This window comes from Staurois parvus, unplaced genomic scaffold (assembly GCF_062004578.1).
Source record: "Staurois parvus isolate SC_StPar_1 unplaced genomic scaffold, SC_StPar_1.0 ptg000327l, whole genome shotgun sequence".
Lineage (NCBI taxonomy): Eukaryota > Metazoa > Chordata > Amphibia > Anura > Ranidae > Staurois > Staurois parvus.
This window is the reverse complement of record NW_028318123.1, coordinates 2,375,673-2,394,267: the sequence shown is the minus strand read 5'-3', so window position 1 is coordinate 2,394,267 and position 18,595 is coordinate 2,375,673. Positions and strand designations below refer to the sequence as shown.

At 45.1% G+C, this 18,595-nt stretch overlaps 1 protein-coding gene across 1 annotated transcript in view; it reads right to left on the bottom strand.

The window, feature by feature from the left end:
• PRKX (protein kinase cAMP-dependent X-linked catalytic subunit) overlaps window positions 1-18,323 on the bottom strand; it is a 194,997-nt gene extending 176,674 nt beyond the window's left edge. Inside the window, exon 1 of the mRNA XM_089683881.1 lies at window positions 17,721-18,323. Within this exon, the coding sequence (XP_089540007.1) occupies window positions 17,721-17,925 (205 nt within the window). The 5' untranslated portion in view covers window positions 17,926-18,323. The remainder of the gene's footprint in view (window positions 1-17,720) is intronic.
• Between the last annotated feature and the right edge of the window lie 272 nt (window positions 18,324-18,595).

The window sequence follows — 18,595 nt, the reverse complement described above, 5'->3', positions numbered from 1 at the left end:
ACTTGACTGTTTTACCAACGGTTGCCAAACACCCCTATAGTGTTTGGCAAGCATTGGTTCGGCGTTTTCTGAGCGTTTAACGCTCGGCAAACGCTCCGCAAACGCCGCATGCACGGTTTAGCAGCGGTTGCTAGGCGTTTGCCGAGCGTTAAAAACGCCCCACAAACCCCTATAATGAAGTTTAAATGGTGTTACCGCTCCGCAAACGCCCCGCAACCGCGTCACAACTGCGCTGCAAACGTTGGCCGGGCGTTTGCGGAGCGGCACCATAGGCTAGAAGAGGAGGCTTCAAAGCCTCCTGACTCGACCAGAGGCGTCCGTTTTGCCGCACCGCTCCAGTTAGAACAGCACCATGTGCTGCAATGGAGAGAATTGTCCGAGGCGCTTGGAAAGCGGTAAAAACGCTTCCCAAACGCCTTTCTGCTGCTTGAAAACAAGGCTAGTGTGAACGTAGCCTTAGTGGTTTATGTGTTTTTACAGTACATATAGAAGGAAAAAAAAATAAAAAGCTGGAAAAAAGCTGTTAGGAGCATTTAGCAACATTTTGTGTTTTTTTTTTTTGAGCATTTTTCTGCAGAAAAAAAAAAAAAACACCTCTAAAAAAAATAAAAGACTCAAAAAAAGCTCAATAAATGATAGGCTAAAGCAGCGTGCATGCATGACACGATTTAGCTTCTAGGAACAGAAACAAAAACGCTAATTATAGCTTCTAGGAGCTTAAAAAAAATGCTAGTGTGCATGGAGCCGTAAGAAAAAAATGTTCATACTTACCTACTCTGAGGACGCTCCGGTCTGGTCACATGATCAGGTCCCAGCACCAGCTTCAGTGAAGAGGAGTAGAGATTGCTGCCAATGGCTGCAGAACCTGGGCGATGACATCACCTATAGGCTTACTATGGGACATCCATTGTCATTTGTCCTTCCTCTACACTAAAGCCAGCACTGGGACCCCAAAATGTGACCAGAGCACTCTCAGAATAGGGAAGTATACGGGTCTTCCCTTTCACAGGGCAAATAGAGCAGGCTTAGAATGGTGGTGGGAGTAGATAGTTGGTCTGAAATTCCCCTGTAAATTGCTGGTTCTAAAACTACTACCTAAACCTAGATCATTTTTTCTAGAGGAAATAAAATGCAGGCAGGGTAAGATGGGAAGTCTTGGCAGAAAGTGTGATGATCAGAACGATGCCATACTGACAGATGACCTGTCAGCATTTAGTGTGTCAGTGTACATTTGACCCGCGGCCCTAAAATATAGATTACAATGCTTTCTAGGGCATGCTGGTCTGTTAGAAACCCAACATCTCAAATCACTGGTTGTGTGTACGCCATGTTTGTTCACTCACAGTAAAAGGGGAATTGCTCTCTTTCCTCTAATTAACACGAACCAGGACATCATCTCTCCTTGTGTCAGTTGTTCTATTTTAAAGTAGACTTGAATGAAAAAAGCAAATGTTTGCTGTGTTATAGGAAACAGGTAGAAATGTTAACGATGTCTAAACAGTTTCCTGAAAAATCTACCTTTTGACTTGAATTCCTCTTTAAAGGAGAAGTTAAATAATAATAAACACATCTTTTTGTAGGTTAAAAAAATGTGCAGTTATTTATATATATTTTTTTTAATTAGGAGACTGTAAAGCATTGCCCCTATGATCAGCAAATCACAGGTGCGATCTCAGGCTTCTGCAGACTGTCAGTGTAGATACAGTTGCAAGAAAAAGTATGTGAACCCCTTGGGATTACGTGGAGTTTTGCATGAATTGGGCATAAAATGTGCTCTGAACGTCATCTAAGTCACAACAATAGAAGAATACAGTCTGCTGAACATAATACTACACAAACAGATGTTGCCATGGTTTAATTGCACATAACATGTAAACATTCACAGTGCAGGGAGGAAAAAGTATGTGAGGCCCTAGCTTAATGACTTCTCCCAGAGCTAATTGGAGCCAGGAGTGAGCCAACCTTGACTCCAATCAGTGTGATGATATTGGATGTGTTGCTGACAGCTGTCCTGCCCTTAAAAAACACACACCTGTTTTGGGTTTACTGGTTTCAAGAAGCACTGTCTGATGTGAACCATGCCTCGCAGAAAAGAGATCTCAGAAGACCTACGATCAAGAATTGTTGACTTGCATGAAGCTGGAAAGGGTTACAAAAGTATCTCCAAAAGCCTTGATGTTCATGTGTCCACGATAAGACAGACTGTCTACAAATGGAGAAAGTTTAGCACTGTTGCTACTCTCCCTAGGTGTGGTCGTCCTGTAAAAATGACTGCAAGAGCACAGCGCAGAATGCTGCATGAGATAAAGAAGAATCCCAGAGTGTCAGCTAAAGACCTACAGAAATCTCTGGCACATTCTAACATTTTTGTTGACACATCTACAATAAGGAAAACATTAAACAAGAATGGAGTACATGGGAGGACACCACGGAGGAAGCCATTGCTGTCCAAAAAGAATATTGCAGCACCTTTGAAGTTTGCAAAAGAGCACCTGGATGTTCCACAGCACTAATGGAAAAATATACTGTGGACAGATGAAACCAAGATTGAGTTGTTTGGGAAGAACACACAACACTATGTGTGGAGAAAAAAAAGGCACAGCACACCAACATCAAAACCTCATCCCCACTGTAAAACATGGCGGAGGGAGCATCATGGTTTGGGGCTGCTTTGCTGCCTCAGGGCCTGGACGGATTGTTGTCATTGATGGGAAAATGAATTCCAGAGTTTATCAAGACATTTTGCAGGAAAACGTACGACCATCTGTCCACCAACTGAAGCTCCGCAGAGGATGGGTGATGCAACAGGACAATGACCCAAAGCATACAAGTAATTCAACAAAACAATGGCTGCAACAGCACAGAATACGCCTTCTGGAGTGGCCCAGTCAGAGTCCTGACCTCAACCCGATTGAAATGCTGTGGCATGACCTTAAGAGAGCAATTCACACCAGACATCCCAAGAATATTGCTACACTGAAACAGTTTTGTGAAGAGGAGTGGTCCAAAATTACTCCAGATCGTTGTGCAGGTCTGATCTGCAACTACAGGAAACGTTTGGTTGAGGTTATTGCTGCCAAAGGAGGGTCAACCAGTTATTAAGTCCAAAGGTTCACATACTTTTTCCTCCCTGCACTGTGAATGTTTACATGTTATGTGCAATTAAACCATGGCAACATCTAATGTTTGTGTAGTATTATGTTCAGCAGACTGTGTTCTTCTATTGTTGTGACTTAGATGACGTTCAGAGCACATTTTATGCCCAATTCATGCAAAACTCCACGTAATCCCAAGGGGTTCACATACTTTTTCTTGCAACTGTATCTCCTTGTACCCCCATATGGGCAGGCAGTTAAAAGGGGTTGTAAAGACTGAAGGTTCTTTACCTTCATGCATTCTATACATGAAGGTAAAAAAATGTTCTGTGTGCAGCAGTGCCCCCAACCCCCTCAATACTTACTTGAGCCTCACTGTGATCCAGCGATGTGAATGACAGCCTCGGCTATCCTGGGTCTCTGCCTCCTCATTGGCTGAGACAGCAAGTGGGAGCCATTGGCTCCTGCTGCTGTCAATCACAGCCAGTCAGCCAATGAGGAGAGAGGGGGGGCAGGGTCAAGCCACAGCTCCATGTACGAATGCAAGTGTAGAATCCAAAAGCATAAGTTCCGATGTTAAAAATGGCTGTGTGTATAAGTGGGTGCTGCCGCGACCATCAGCTGGAACCAAACAGAATCAGCAAGGGACAGTGTCACCAGCACACCAAGGATCACCAATATGGGTCCAAAAGTTGTAATGAACAATCACGTAGTTACAGCAAGGCAACGTTTCGGAGTCTCGCAGGACCCCTTCATCAGAGAACTGTGAGACTGCGAAACGTTGCCTTGCTGTAACTATGTTATCGTTCATTACAACTTTTGGACACATACTGTTGATCCTCGGTGTGCTGGTAACATCCCCCTTTCCCGTGCACGAATGGACACACGGAGTAGCGGGTGCCCCCCCAGAAAGGAGAAGCCAGAAGCGCTCTGAGCAAAACCACCACACACAGTAGGCAAGTATACACGTTCAATATTTTACAGGGGAAGAAAAATAAATTAACCTTTAGAAATTGCTTTAACCCCTTGGTGCTGGCGCATCACAGCCCTTTAAGGAGTGTATGACACTGGGAGGCGGGGCGGGGTTTAGGGTACGACCGTCGTAATTGGCTGTCAAAGCGATCGCATAATCAAAGCTGCATTTACACTTGAGTGTTTTATAGCCTGAAGCTCCAAAAATGCTGAAACTTAAAAAAATTGATTGTTCTCTATGGTGCCTGTTCACGCAATCAGGTGTGAAAAGGCTCCATAGAGAAAAATTGATTTTTTTTTTTAAGTTTGAGTTTTTTTGGAGCTTCGAGCTTCAAGCTACAAAATGCTTAAGTATGAATGCAGCCTTAGAGTAGAACTAAACTGTATCTGAGCACCACAAAGTGGACCCTCCAGCAACAAATACATTATGTCCCATTCAGGGGCGGACTGACAACTCAAGGGGCCCCTGTGTCCTCGCCCACACCCAAAAAAGCCTATGAAACAGAAAGGTACCAGGGGCATCTCATGGGGCCCCCTACTGACACCGGGCAGTGCCCGAGTGCTCGAATGGTCAGTCTGCCCCTGGTCCCATTCTAATCTTCCACTGCTCACAACATTAAAAATTCCTTTCTTTAGCTACCTTTTCCTATTTCCTTTGCACTTGCAAAGAAAATAAGAAAAAGAGCAAATTCAAGGGATGTCATCAGCATTCAAAGTCTGCAACGTCAAGGGGAACTAAACTGTATCTGAACTCCATGAATTAAAAGCAATATTTAAATTAATTTGTAATATTCAAAGCAACTCCCCCATCCATCCATGTATCATACTTTCTCCAGTTACTTAAAAAAAAAAAAAAAAACAACCCCTAGCATTTCTGAAATTTTTTTTTAAAAAAGACTCGTGAGCCAATATAGTGACTTTCACCTTCAAAATGTGTAACAAAATAAAATATACTATTTTTTAAAAAATGAATAAAAACATAAAATAAACCAAAAATAAAAAAACAGTATGTGGTTCGCAAACACTTTACACCCAACTCATAGAATAGTGTATATAATAGTAAATAAATAAATTATTGTGTTGCGCTCCCTAAAAACAAAAACAGCATATATATACCCTTGCATTTCCGGCCATGGTCATCCCGAGTAAGGACAGATGATTCACTTCCTGGAATCCATCTGCCCTTAGCCCAGCCATTCAGGCAGGAGGGTATGCTTAGTTCAGAAAGACCCTCCTCCAGATAAAAAAAAAAAAAAAAATGCTCATGACGACATCTGGGATGTATAACATCATTATGTTTAGTTGTCTAGTCCAGAAACCAAGAAGTAACTGGAGAAATGTAAAAAAAAAATGCTTAAAACAAGCAAATATAATATACTTTCCCATCTATTTACGAACAGCAGTAAAAATAGTCAACGTTGTTTGAAAGTTTGGTTCCACTTTAAAAATGTCAGTGCCCTTCTTGAGCCTACAGCCCCATAGTTGAATATCTGTAGGGTAAGTTCTAAGCCTCTGACTGTTACTACTGCACCACAGGGCTGCTCACTGTTCTCCTTGCTGGAGAGAAAGCTGCACATGTATTCCTTTAAGAAGCATAAAGGTAATGCACACGTTTAGCTGCAAATGTGCTCAGTTTCCCTTCGTTTTTCACACTAAACTGCAATGCATGGATATGACCCAGCCACATATGAATACTTGACATACATTATTATGCAGTACAAGGCAAATAGTTTTGCTGAATCAAAATGGACACATGTGAATAGGCCCCTAATGCTGAACAAAGACCTAAATACATAGTCCTAATACATATACTGCTTTAGAAAATCTGTGATTCTGTTCAGCTTGCATTGTGATTCACAGTCCTTCAACACTTCATAGCTATGCTACGAATAGGTGATAGAGCAGTTACACCCATTTATACTCAATACAGGACAATGACCATGATGGAGCAGCAGCACACTGAAGAGCTCCTCTCCTAAAAGCATGTTCCGATTGGTTCAAAGCAATAGAATCCAGACTAGCTCAGAGTGCTGTCCCTACATGTAAATGGATGCTACTGTACACAGCCTGTGTACACCCTCAGCTACTCTTTTTTGGGATGCACCGAAATTTCAGCAGCCGAAACATAGCATTTTGCCGATAGGAAAAAGTTAGCCGATACAGGTACCGATACAGTGGCCTGTGTGTACTGCAGATGTGTGTGGGTGTGGGGGGTGAGGGTGGGGAGGGCGGTTAAAGGCAGGAGATCCACCGCTAAATGTCACTGTCATTCTCCCCACCCTTTTATTTCCTTTATCGGCGCGGAGATCGACAGCTCCTTCTTAGAGCTATATAGAAGGAAAAAAAAAAAGCCGGTAATTACATTTAAAAACCGGCAGCCAGTGAGGAAGCCTGAGTGTATACACTACTCCTTTCCTGCCCCCCACCCCCTCCAAAGAGGACCTGTCACTCATAGTTTCACATAGGGGGACTGTTGGTCCTCTATGTGATAAAATCAGAAGTTAAATAAAAATATACATTAAAGTAATAAATAAGAAAAAAAAAATAAATAAAAAATAACGTGAGCCTCCCCACATATGCAGATATTGTGGTTTCAATTTTCAGCCACGTGCATTCTGAGTTTTCGGTATCGGTACCAGAATTTCCATTGCGGTGCACCACTAGCTTTTTTGTCTCCTAGATTTAAGCCAGCTATACATGGATCAAAATTCAGCCAGTTCAGAAAGGACTGGACACATTTCGATCCATGTGTGGCCACTATGATTGCTCTCACCTGTTGGATAAAAGCTGTTTGATTGGAGTTGCAGGCAATAGGCTGCAGCACAGATCTGTGAATTCTGACAGCTGGGGAGTCTCCTTGCTGTCAGAATACAATAGCACTGTGAGGAGTAATCCAGGTGGATAGAGGAATTGGCTCAGTTTCAGAACACTGGCTGCATTAGAGAAAAGAAAAAAAAAAAAGTGAAGATGAACCATGTATGGCCAGCTTTAACCACGTTTTCAATGCATCTCATCAGTGCTGCCCCATCACTATTCATCAGAAGAAAAATTACTTATCTGCTAAATTTTGTAAGAGAAAAAGAAAAAAAAAAAAAAAAGTGGGGTTTCCCCTCAAAATGTTCAGTCTTTTACTTTTGTTTAGCAAAAACTAAAACCCAACGGTGATTAAAGATCACCAAAAGAAAGCCCTCTGTCTCAAAAAAAAAAAAAATTATAAAAAAAAAAATGCATATAGGTTCAGTGTTGCATGACCGTGCAATTGTCAAAGTGCTGAAAGCTGAAAATTGGCCTGGGCGGGAAGGGAGTGAATGTACCCAGTTTTGAAACACGCAGTTAACCCTTGCCGTGCAGTGCAGCCTCACCACAAGGGAGGATCAGTAGTTTTTGGTAGTTGGACTTTAAGAGTACATGAGCTTTGCATGTGTTTTGCTTTCAGTTTGCAGCTAGTTTGCTTGCGTTTTGCATGCTGGACCACTGGAGATCAGCGTCTCCTGAAAACTGTATGGGAAAGGCTGCATTTTACTATACCGCAATCTACAGAAAAGCAAAAACTAATAAACCACTTGCCTGATGAAGGGGCCCCGCGTGGCTCTGAAACGCTGCCTTACGTGTACCATGTGACCACGAGAATAAAGCTGTAGACTTTTCTTGAGGAATCCTTGGTGTGCTGGTGACATCCCTTCACTTGGGGTGCCTGCTGCATGACACCAATGATCTTTTTAGTGGTCTGGCAAAGCTGGCCATAGATGGTTAGAATCTCAGCCAGTTCAGCAGGGACTGGCTGAGATTTGAACCATGTATGAGCAGGCGGAATGTACCTAAGTTGATTGATCGATCAACCAGCCTGTCGGATTTTGCATTCGATTATTGCCAGTGGCCATTATAGCCGCGAGCAGTAATCACTATGTTCTCCTGGTGGGGATGACTCCCCTGCCGGGAGAACACAATGGCTTCACCAGAGGGATTCCCCCATCCTTGGTTGCAGGAAAGAAAATCATTCCATCTATGGCTGGCTTAAGGGGCATTCTTCCCAGTAGCCAAGTAGCCATGAATATAAAGGGCATTAGCCCTTAATAAATTGGCTTTAGTTCCCTAAAACCTAGAAATGATTTCAGGAATTCCTCTGTTGAGAAAGGCTGCTGTAGGCCCTCCCTACACCTTGCAGCTGACGTGTTGGCCGGGTGACCGAATCCCAAGACTGGTTGAACCAAGTGACAAATACAGCAGAACACATACACGCGCTGGCTGGGATTTATCTGCTGGCGCTGGTTATGTTAGCACAGGCGTGGACTTGTCAGGAACTTTATTAAATGGGTATGGTTACTAATAATGTGCAGACTAAAATAGAAATCATTTGCATGAGGTTTTGTTTATAGACAGGGAAAAGCTGGCCAACAAAGTTAGGACTGGTTCACACATGTGGCTATTACTGCCATCCCTCTGAAAAGCCACCCAGCTCCATAGGAACAGAACGAAACTTTGTTGCAGAATTGTCCCAAAGACGTGACATGATGATTACATGTATAACACCATCAACAGTTTCCTGCAGCATGGAAGAGGTCTCATCTACCTCCACTTTCCTGACCACAGACATGGCGGCATTTCTTTATGAATCTATCACAATAGCACCGTACATCAAGGGTGTCACAAATACTTGAATGTGCCGCATACGTCAGTACCAACAATGAAAATATTGCAGGGTTTTCATGAATCTGCCACAAAGCTTCTGGCTACATCCACACCGCCATAAATGTCAGAACCCCAAATGCTTTATAGAATTGCCCTCCAATCTAAGTATTCCTGAAGATTCATTTGCATGCACAGGGATGGCCGGTAAAAATATGGCTCAACCATACGTTTTTTTTTTCTTCATCTATCCCCAACTGCAAGTCTAAATGAGCCCTAAGGTCTATTTCACACTCGCTGGGGAGTGTGATGTCTTCTAAAGAGCAATCAGTGTTCAAATCGCTTTTCTGAGGGCATTTGGCAGGTAGTGAGCAAGCATTTTATTTCCTCCTCACTGCCCGATTTAACCCTGTACCACGTCACAATCGTGTGCATTGAACGCGTTTGTGCTGCAGCCCGTTTGAACTTAAAGGGCATGTTTGACAAGCAGTGCCACTTGCCAAATTCTGAACTCCAAATTAAAGTGATTCTAAAGGTTCATTTTTTTTAAAGAAAAAAAAATAACAAACATGTCTATATTACCTATGGTGTGCAATGGTTTTCCACAAAGCAGCCTGGATCCTCCTTTTCTTGGGTTCCCTTGCAGGCTCTCCTGTCCCCTTCCTCCTGTCAGGTGACCCCCACAGCAAGTCGCTTGCTATGGGGGCACCAACTGCTGTGTGTCCATTCACACACATGGAACTGCGGCTCAGCCACACCACTCTCTCTTCTCACTGGCTGCGATTGACAGCAGTGGGAGCCAATGGCCCCCGCTTCTCTCCCCGCCAATGAGAAGAGGGAGCCCCGGGATAGCCAAGACTCCAGTGCACAACCCTGGATTGAGAGGAGGCTTAGGTGATTAGGGGGGGCATGCTGCACACAGAAGGGAAAGCAATGTGGCTGCGGTATATGAACAGGGAACTCTGGGAACTGCAATGTCATCCATAGGCTCCTATGGCCCAGTCATCACCAGCTCACTGACACGAGATCAGGGCCCTTTCATACTGTGATTTTGTCGCGCTAAAACATACTTTTCCATCTTGATAAAGGCGCATGAAAATGATTCCCCTTTAGATTCCAAGTAACTGCTCACATTGCTGTGTTTTGAAAAGCCCTGTATGCTGCACCGCTCATTGATTTCTATAAGAAACGCACCAAAAAGGCATCCATGACGCATTTTTCTTCACACATTGCACGGGTGCAAGCTGGGAGACAAGAATCCAAAAAAACATACCAAAAGTGCGTTGAAAACGTGATGTGTGCTTTTAAGCGCACCAACGTGATAGGGCCCTCACGCAACCAGACTGGAGCAGATTAAAAATAGGCAATTAAACACATCTTTTATATAGTAGGAGGAGGAGGGGGAGGAGACATTTTTAAGAACAGCTAGACTTAGGCTTTTCTTCTACTTTATGACAGCCAGGCAAGTAGCATTTTCACAGCAAGATCAGCATAGGCAGCCAGCATACTTCTCTCCGTACAGGTTTCTCATAGGGTCCCCTTTATCTGTAGAGCCAGATTGAGTGACGTTCTGATTGCATTTTGCCCTCCTTACCTTCGTACACACTGAATCCAAAAGGCCAACGTGCCACACATAAAACCAATGAAGTATATACAGTATAGACACATCCAGCAGGGCAGCACAGTGGCTAAATGGTTAGCACTTCCGCCTGGCAGTACTAGGGTCGTTGGTTCGAATCCCTGCCATGGCACCACCTGCCTGGAGTTTGCATGTTCTCCCTGTGCCTGCGTGGGTTTCCTCCGGGTACTCCGGTTTCTTCCCACACTCCAAAGACATGCTGGTAGGTGAATTGGATCCTGTCTAAATTGTCCCTAGTATGTGTATGTATGAATGTGAGTTTGTGACCTTAGATTGTACGCCCCTTGAGGGTTAGGGACTGATGTGAATGTATAATATATATGTAAAAGTGCTGCGCAAATTGACCGCGCGTTTTAGAAGTACCTGAAAAAAATAAATAAAGCAACTGCACAAAATCTATGCATACCTAAATTGCTCAACATCCGATTGCTCACCACCACAGCATTCTTTCAAGGGCTGATCTATAAATACTGGAAGAAAAAGTCAAGCTCTGCCCATCACAACCAATTGGATGTTTCCTGTCATGTCTTACATGCACTAGAAAAACACAACTGGCCTGTGATTAGCTACTGAACCCATATTAAAAAAAATATATATTAAATAAATGTACATTTATTATACTTTTGCATGGATGTCTGCAGAGCATTGCCACCGATCAGTACGCCATGGGTGCAATGCACAGCCTTCTGCATTGTTTATATCCCACACACAGGTACAGAGCTACCCTCAGGCTCAGTTCACACTAGCTTTGACAGCAGACATCAGACAGGCGTTAGCGAAGCGTTTTTAACGCTTCTCAAACGCCTATGAAAATTCTGCACAGTGCTGTTCACACTGACCTGTTAGCGTCACAGCAAAACTGATGCCTCGTGTCGAGTCAGGAGGAGTTGAAGCCTCCCATTCAAGTCTATGGTGCCCCTCCGCAATCGTCTGGCAGGCGTTTGCAATGCAGTTGCGACACGGATGCGGAGCGTTAATACCATTTAACTTCATTATAAGCATTTGTGGTGCGGTTTCAAAGTTTGGCAAACACCTATCAACCGCTTCTAAACCACGCATGGGGCCTTTGGAGGAGCGTTAAAAATGCTTCCCTAACGCCTGTCAAACGCTATAGGGGGCGTTTGGCAAGAGTTAGAAATAAAGTCAAGTGTGAACGAGCCCTGAAACTAAAAGTGTGATGATGTCACTACATTTGTGCTGGGGAGATCTAGGAGTCCCTCTGCCACAGTAGCTAATGGAACTTGTAGTCTTTCCAATCACAGTACCATGTAGAAGGATCCGTGAATGGATGGAGGCAGCCATGCAAAGCCATGCCTGGTCACATTCAATCAACAGGATGCTCCAGGAAAAAGCACCCCAATATTCAGGTAAGAAGGTGTGGGGGTGACAGTGTGTCCATGTTTCACGTTGCACCCTAGATAAAGATAGAACATGAGACATGGTCAGAAAGGTGAACTATGCCTTTAAAGGGTGTATTCATAAAAAAATAAATAAATAAAAAAAAAAGGGAAGCCTTTTCTTCTTCAAAAGTCTCGTTTTGTGCAAATCCTGGCAAAAATCGAATGTTAGCTATTTTCCCTTCAGGTCAGATGTTCTTCATTCATAAGCCCTCATGCACACGGGACGTTTTGATAACGCTGGTAACGTTAGCTGTGTAAAGTCACGTTAAAAAAGCGCGAGTTTTCCAGCTTTTTTTAGCATTTTTGCATTAGCGTTTAGCGGCATTTTCCTGCATTTGCATTTTTTGTGGGTTTTTTTTTTTTTTAAATGTTTTGGTCAAAAAAAGTCCAAAAACGACGGTTTGCGGCGTTTTTCCGCATTAAAGCGTTTTGGGTGCACGGACACATAGGATAACATGCCGGGGAGTTTATTGACTGTAGAAAAAAAATGTAAACTGCCAAAAACAGCAACAGTAAAAATGTCAAGTGTGCAGGAGGGCTAAGAATGGTATGAATCAGGAAAATGTTGCATTGTGATCACTAGATGGAGCTGATGATCAGGAAAATACTAGATGGAACTGATTATTATAGTAAACAAACCTCATTATTATTATTATTATTATACAGGATTTATATAGTGCCAACAGTTTGAGCTTTACAACATGGGAGCAGACAGTACAATTACAATACAATTCAATACAGGAGGAATCAGAGGGCCTTGCTCCTTAGAGCTTACAATTTAGGAATATCCAAGTATTTGTTTTCTATAGTCATCAGCCCCATCTAGTGGCCATAACGCAGTATTTTTCTGATTAACTCCAATCTGCAAAAATGAAGAACAGTCTACCTCAGCAGTTCTCAACCTGTGGGTCGTGACCACTTTGGGGGTCGAACGACCCTTTCACAGGGGTCGCCTAAGACCATTGGAAAACACATATTTCCGATGGTCTTATGAACCGAGTCACCACTCCTCTATCCGTATCCAGGTGGGTCCGCCCACATGCAGATACGCCCACATACGAGTACCCAGCATGATGACATCATTGCGCCAACCCCATCACATACACCCTGTACAAATACACGTGTATGTGACAGGGTTGGAGCCATAATGTACTTATGTGGACCAGTCACACATGTGTAAAGAGCAGCTACTGTGTAGAAAACAGCTGCTGTGTTGAAAGAAGCAGTATTGGAAGTAAAACAACACTTCATGAATTATAATTAGAATTGTTTTTGTGATTAATCACTATGCTTTAATTATGTTCAATTTGTAACAATGAAAATACATCCTGCATATCAGATATTTACATTACGATTCATAATAGTAGCAAAATTACAGTTATGAAGTAGCACCAAAAATAATTTTATGGTTGGGGGTCACCACAACATGAGGAACTGTATTAAAGGGTCACGGCATTAGGAAGGTTGAGAACCACTGGTCTACCTGAAGAGAAAAAAAGCCAACATTCAATTTTGCCAGCAACTACACAGAATGAACCTACATGCAGTTTAACAAGCACTTTTTTTTTTTTTTTATGAATATGCCCCTAAATATAACCAACCCATAACTTGTTTTTCTTTTTTTATATAGAATAGAGAATGGTTAAGACTCCAGTTTTTTTCCTCTTTGCCATCTGTGTCTCCTTTTGGGAGATTTCACTTTATCTCCTGTCCTGTAGATGAAGAAAGTAAGAGAAGACCTCTCCAATGTGCGAGTGATCACTGGAAGCTGTGACTCCAAAAAATGGTTTCCCTCTATTCCTGTTCTGGTGACAACTCCAACACCAATTCCCCTCACTTTCAGCCTGTTGTCACCAGGTCAATATCAAGACGGGCAATTTTGTAGTAGTGATTCCTCACTGCTACCAATGGCTAATGCCAGCCAATAACAACGCTTGATTCGCTATAGTCTGGTGGTTTGTTACTAAGAGGTGATGTGTTGCTGCTACAGGTTAATCTAGTTCTACATCACTGGCAGGGGCGGACTGACAACTCATGGGGCCCCTGGGCAATAGGGGATCAAGGGGCCCCTGGGTCTTCGCCCAAACTCAAAAAAGCCTATGAAAAAGGTACCAGGGGCATCTCATGGGGCCCCCTACTGACCCCGGGCCCTCGGGCAGTGCCCGAGTTTCCAAATGATCAGTCCGCCCCTGATCACTGGGTATGCTCTGCTGCAAATCGCTCTCCTAAGCCAAGTGGTGATCGATGACAAACAGCACTGTGAGTGGCTTAGTGATGTCACAGAAAATAAAAAATAACTCATCTCCCTAGCGGGAAACCACCTAAAGCTGAACTCCAGCCTTCTTGCAGAGTTGTGCAGTCTCCTCTCTTGTACTGAAATTGCTTCCTCTGCTTTCACTGCACACTGTGAGAAGCTCACAGTGTGCATTAGAAGCTGCAGCAAGAAAGATTGACCCACCTCATTTCCGGACTGGGGGACCTCCAGCATCATCTAGCTCTTTTCACCCCAGTCGTACTGCCCCTGTAAGCCCCATTCATTCACAGGCTTTCAGTTCTTTCAATCAAGGAGGCTCAGCATCAGCTGTGAGTGTTATCTAGGGCAGCCTGCATGCATATTCAGCCTGTCTAGGAATACCCACTTCTCCACATTGACGCCTGCTCATGAAGACATTTTGATATTTGCATAACTCCTCTCACTGAGAGGAGCCAGAGGCAGGCTGCTGTGTAGTTTATAGGAAGCTATGCACAGCACCCTGCTGGCCCCTTGTACCAGCCCTGATCTGCCTGTATTGCATAGAGAAGCACAGAGATGATGTCACTGAGTATAAAACAAGTTAAGTAATGTAAACAGAATGGTTTTGTTTAAGAAAGCAATCAGTGGGGGAGATTTACTAATGCCCCGTACACACGATAAAAAAATCATCCAAAACATTTTGTGGAACCACTGATCGAACGATTTTCTCTTCGTTGATGAGCAGGATGTTTTAACTGATAACAGATCAAAAACAGATGAAACTTCAAGTCAGAGAAAACAAAAATCTTCCATGACAGTGGAGCTGCTCAGTTTATGTTTAGGGTACTGAAATAATCACTTTTACCTACCCCATCCCCCAACAGTCCATGTTCCCCTTTGATCTGGCCCTGGTACACACCAGTGCGACTTGTCCTGTGATTTGACAAGTCGCACCCTATTGTGGGCAATGGAACCGATGGAATCAGCACCGCTCTGACTTTGTGGTGCCGCACCAATTTGAAAAGAATGTTTCTGCACTATTTTTTTGCGATTTGAGGTGCGACTTCCATAGACATCTGTACATAAAGTCACACAGATGTCTGCCAAGTTGCACCTGAAGTCGCACAGACATGTGGCTTTGAAGTTGTGCAACTTCAAGTGAAGTCGCACGATTTCAAAGCGTGATCCAGTGTGAACCAGGGCTTAGACTGCCCCTTGGCCACCTCATGCCCAATGTGGGGCTATGGGCATTGGTCCTGATGACTTCAAAATGACTGCTGGAGCATGGAGGAGGCTGACTAGCGAAAGTGGAAGATCAAGCAAAGCTGGCCATACACTGTGTAAAGATTCACACTAATACGGTGCTGGACACCGCATGTAATTCACGCAGGACACGCTCCGCATTCCTGTGCCAATTACATGCAATGTCTGTGCGCTGCGATTTCAGCTATACATTTTGTATGGCTCAATTCACATTGCATCTGCGCCAAAAAGATGCAGGACCCTTTTTTTATTTGCACTTGAATCGCATCCATGCAATGTGATTTCTGGCAATCGCATTTTGCAATCTGTTTTGGGGTGTCATTATTTTAACATTGACACCCGCACCAGATCATATGAATGCGATTGCAATGCGGTGCGGGAAACGCACAGGGTTTGCAGCATTTCCCGCACAGCATTGGTGTAAACTTGGGCTTAATGAAACCTGGTTGCTCTAGCAGGACCGGCACAAAGTCAAAGAGAAATGCAGGAGAACGTTTCCCAAACAGCAGCTGCAGCCAATCATCAGTGTATTCTGACATTCGCAGGTGTCACTGTCAGAATACAATGTCCTGATGGGGTGGGATTCCCCATCCACATCACTTGTGTGGATCCTGCTAGTTTTGGATCTGGATAAACGAAAAAAAAACAAAAAACCCACTAACAATGTAAGCCCGGCTTAAGTCTCTTAAGGTCTTCTCCTGCCCCCCCCCCAGATCTAAACAAGCATTTATCCCTTGCAGTACAGACGCAGCCCCACTACAGGGGAGGATTTGTTATGGTATCTTAAAAAAAGGGAAGAGGATCACTGCCATTCAATCCCCCAACAGACACAGAGACAGCAATACAAATCTGACAAGGGTTCCAACCTCCTCACCACTCATACACAACTGCAAAAAAGTTGGAGCTGTCAAAAGGGCTCGTTCATCCCAGAACCAGTGTGGATTCCCAGACCATGTTCACAGCGAGTGTGCGATCTGCTGTGGGGGCCGTGTATTCCTAATGACAGCCCAAAAGCACATCACAAAACTGCCTGCACTGGATTGCATGGAACCTCGGTACCTTGAGATCTGGTTGCAGCGCGTTTTTGAAAACTAGTGCATGTACTACTTCTGGTGCGATCCAGACTGATTCCAGCCCATTCCAATGACTGAGCTAAAAATGTGCCATGCGATTCTGGTGTGAACTGGTCCTAACACCCCAATGTGATGCCTGGAAGGGTCACCATATGCTACAATCTGACCATACAATCAACTTTACATCTACTGAACCATGTCATAGGAGGTTCTGCCTAAACCAGTGGTCTCCAAATTGTGGCCCGGGGGCCAAATGCGGCCCTTTGCTTGCTTTTATCTGGCTCTTGGGATACCAATGAAAGGCATAATTCCTCCTAATGACATGATGGGGCATAGTTCCTCCCAGTGACACCAATAACGGGGTCTAATGACACCACTGATGGGGCCCAATACTTCCCAATGACATCAATGATGGGACCCAATACCTCCCAATGACAACAATGATGGGGCCCAATGACACCAATGATGGGGCCCAATACCTCCCAATGACACCAATGATGGGGCCCGATACCTCCCAATGACACCAATGATGGGGCCCGATACCTCCCAATGACACTACTGATGGGGCCCGATACCTCCCAATGACACTACTGATGGGGCCCGATACCTCCCAATGACACTACTGATGGGGCCCGATACCTCCCAATGACACTACTGATGGGGCCCGATACCTCCCAATGACACTACTGATGGGGCCGATACCTCCCAATGACACTACTGATGGGGCCCGATACCTCCCAATGACACTACTGATGGGGCCCAATACCTCCCAGTGACACTATTGATGGGGCCCAATACCTCCCAATGATGAGGCACAATTCTTCCCAATGAAACCACTGATGGGGCCCAATACCTCCCACTGTCATACAATGATAGAGGTTTGTTGACTCCAAATGATGGGGCCCAATACCTCCCAATGACACTAATGATGGGGCCCAATACCTCCCAATGACACTACTGATGGGGCCCAATACCTCCCAATGACACTACTGATGGGGCCCAATACCTCCCAATGACACTACTGATGGGGCCCAATACCTCCCAATGACACTACTGATGGGGCCCAATACCTCCCAATGATGAGGCACAATTCCTCCCAATGACACCACTGATGGGGCCCAATACCTCCCACTGTCATACAATGATAGGGGATTGTTGACTCCCACTGATGCTGGGACATTTTGTATACCTGTCGGCCACAGTCCAGCCCCCCTAAAGACTGAAGTACAGTAAACTGGCCCTTTGTTTAGAAAGTTTGGAGACCCTTGACCTAAACCATCCAATCACACAGACCCTTGCACTACGTCCATATTGGTACGTCCAACAGAGATTGTACAATCGGATTGGACCGTGTCACTATGATCTCTATCCTGGGTGGGTGTATGAAGGGAATGGCACCCACGGCCAATGAGCACTCACCCACGGTGGCCACGGTGTCGAAGTCGTCCAGCTTGTACTGAGGTTGGAGATCCGGGCAAGGCGGCGAGCTGTGGCCACACACGCTAAGTCCGAGGCACCCCGGGCTGGGGCTGGCGACTCCGCCATCGCAGCTGCCCTTTCCGCCACTTCTGGAGCCAGAGGTGGCTTTGGCCGTCCCGGCGGCGATGGCGGTGGCTCCTTCCATCTCAACCGTGTTCAGATCAAAGCTACAGTAAGCTGCAGGTGAGATTCTCCTACAGGGAGTCAGGGAGCCCCCAGGGGGCGCACAGGGCACAGCGGCTCACTCCTGCTCTGGCCAGGTGGCATTGCCAGTCATCAGTCTCCCATCTCTCATTGTGTCTGGGCACTGCCAGGGGGACACGGATGGAGGGAGGCACCGAGCTGCTGCTGACAAACGTGCTGCTAGGCAGAGCGGGACACAATGGAGCCCTCCGCCGTCCTGCTCATCACAACTCTCCTCAACTGACCCGCAGCCCCGCTGTCACCCGGCCGGCCCCTCGCTGCTCACTCACTACTATGGGCGGCTGACGTAGAAGAAAGGAATGGGGAAGAGGCTCGCTTGTCTCCCCGCTCCAGCCGTTCGCTCAGGGAAATCCTGCAGCCTCGGCTCCCTTTAGACGTGACTGTGTGCTCCACCTGCTGGCCGCTGGGTGCTGCTGGCTGGGAACACATTCTCATTAGACAGCAAGAAACTTCTTAACCACTTGTCCTCCAGAGGATCGACCCCTCCCTCCGAGCTGGACATGTATTGCCTTTCTGGTAGGGCTCGTGTACACTGCCGCTGATGAACTCAGGCTTTTCTCAGCAGCCCCTGAACAGGGGGGGACTGACAACTCATGGGGCCCCCCGGGCAA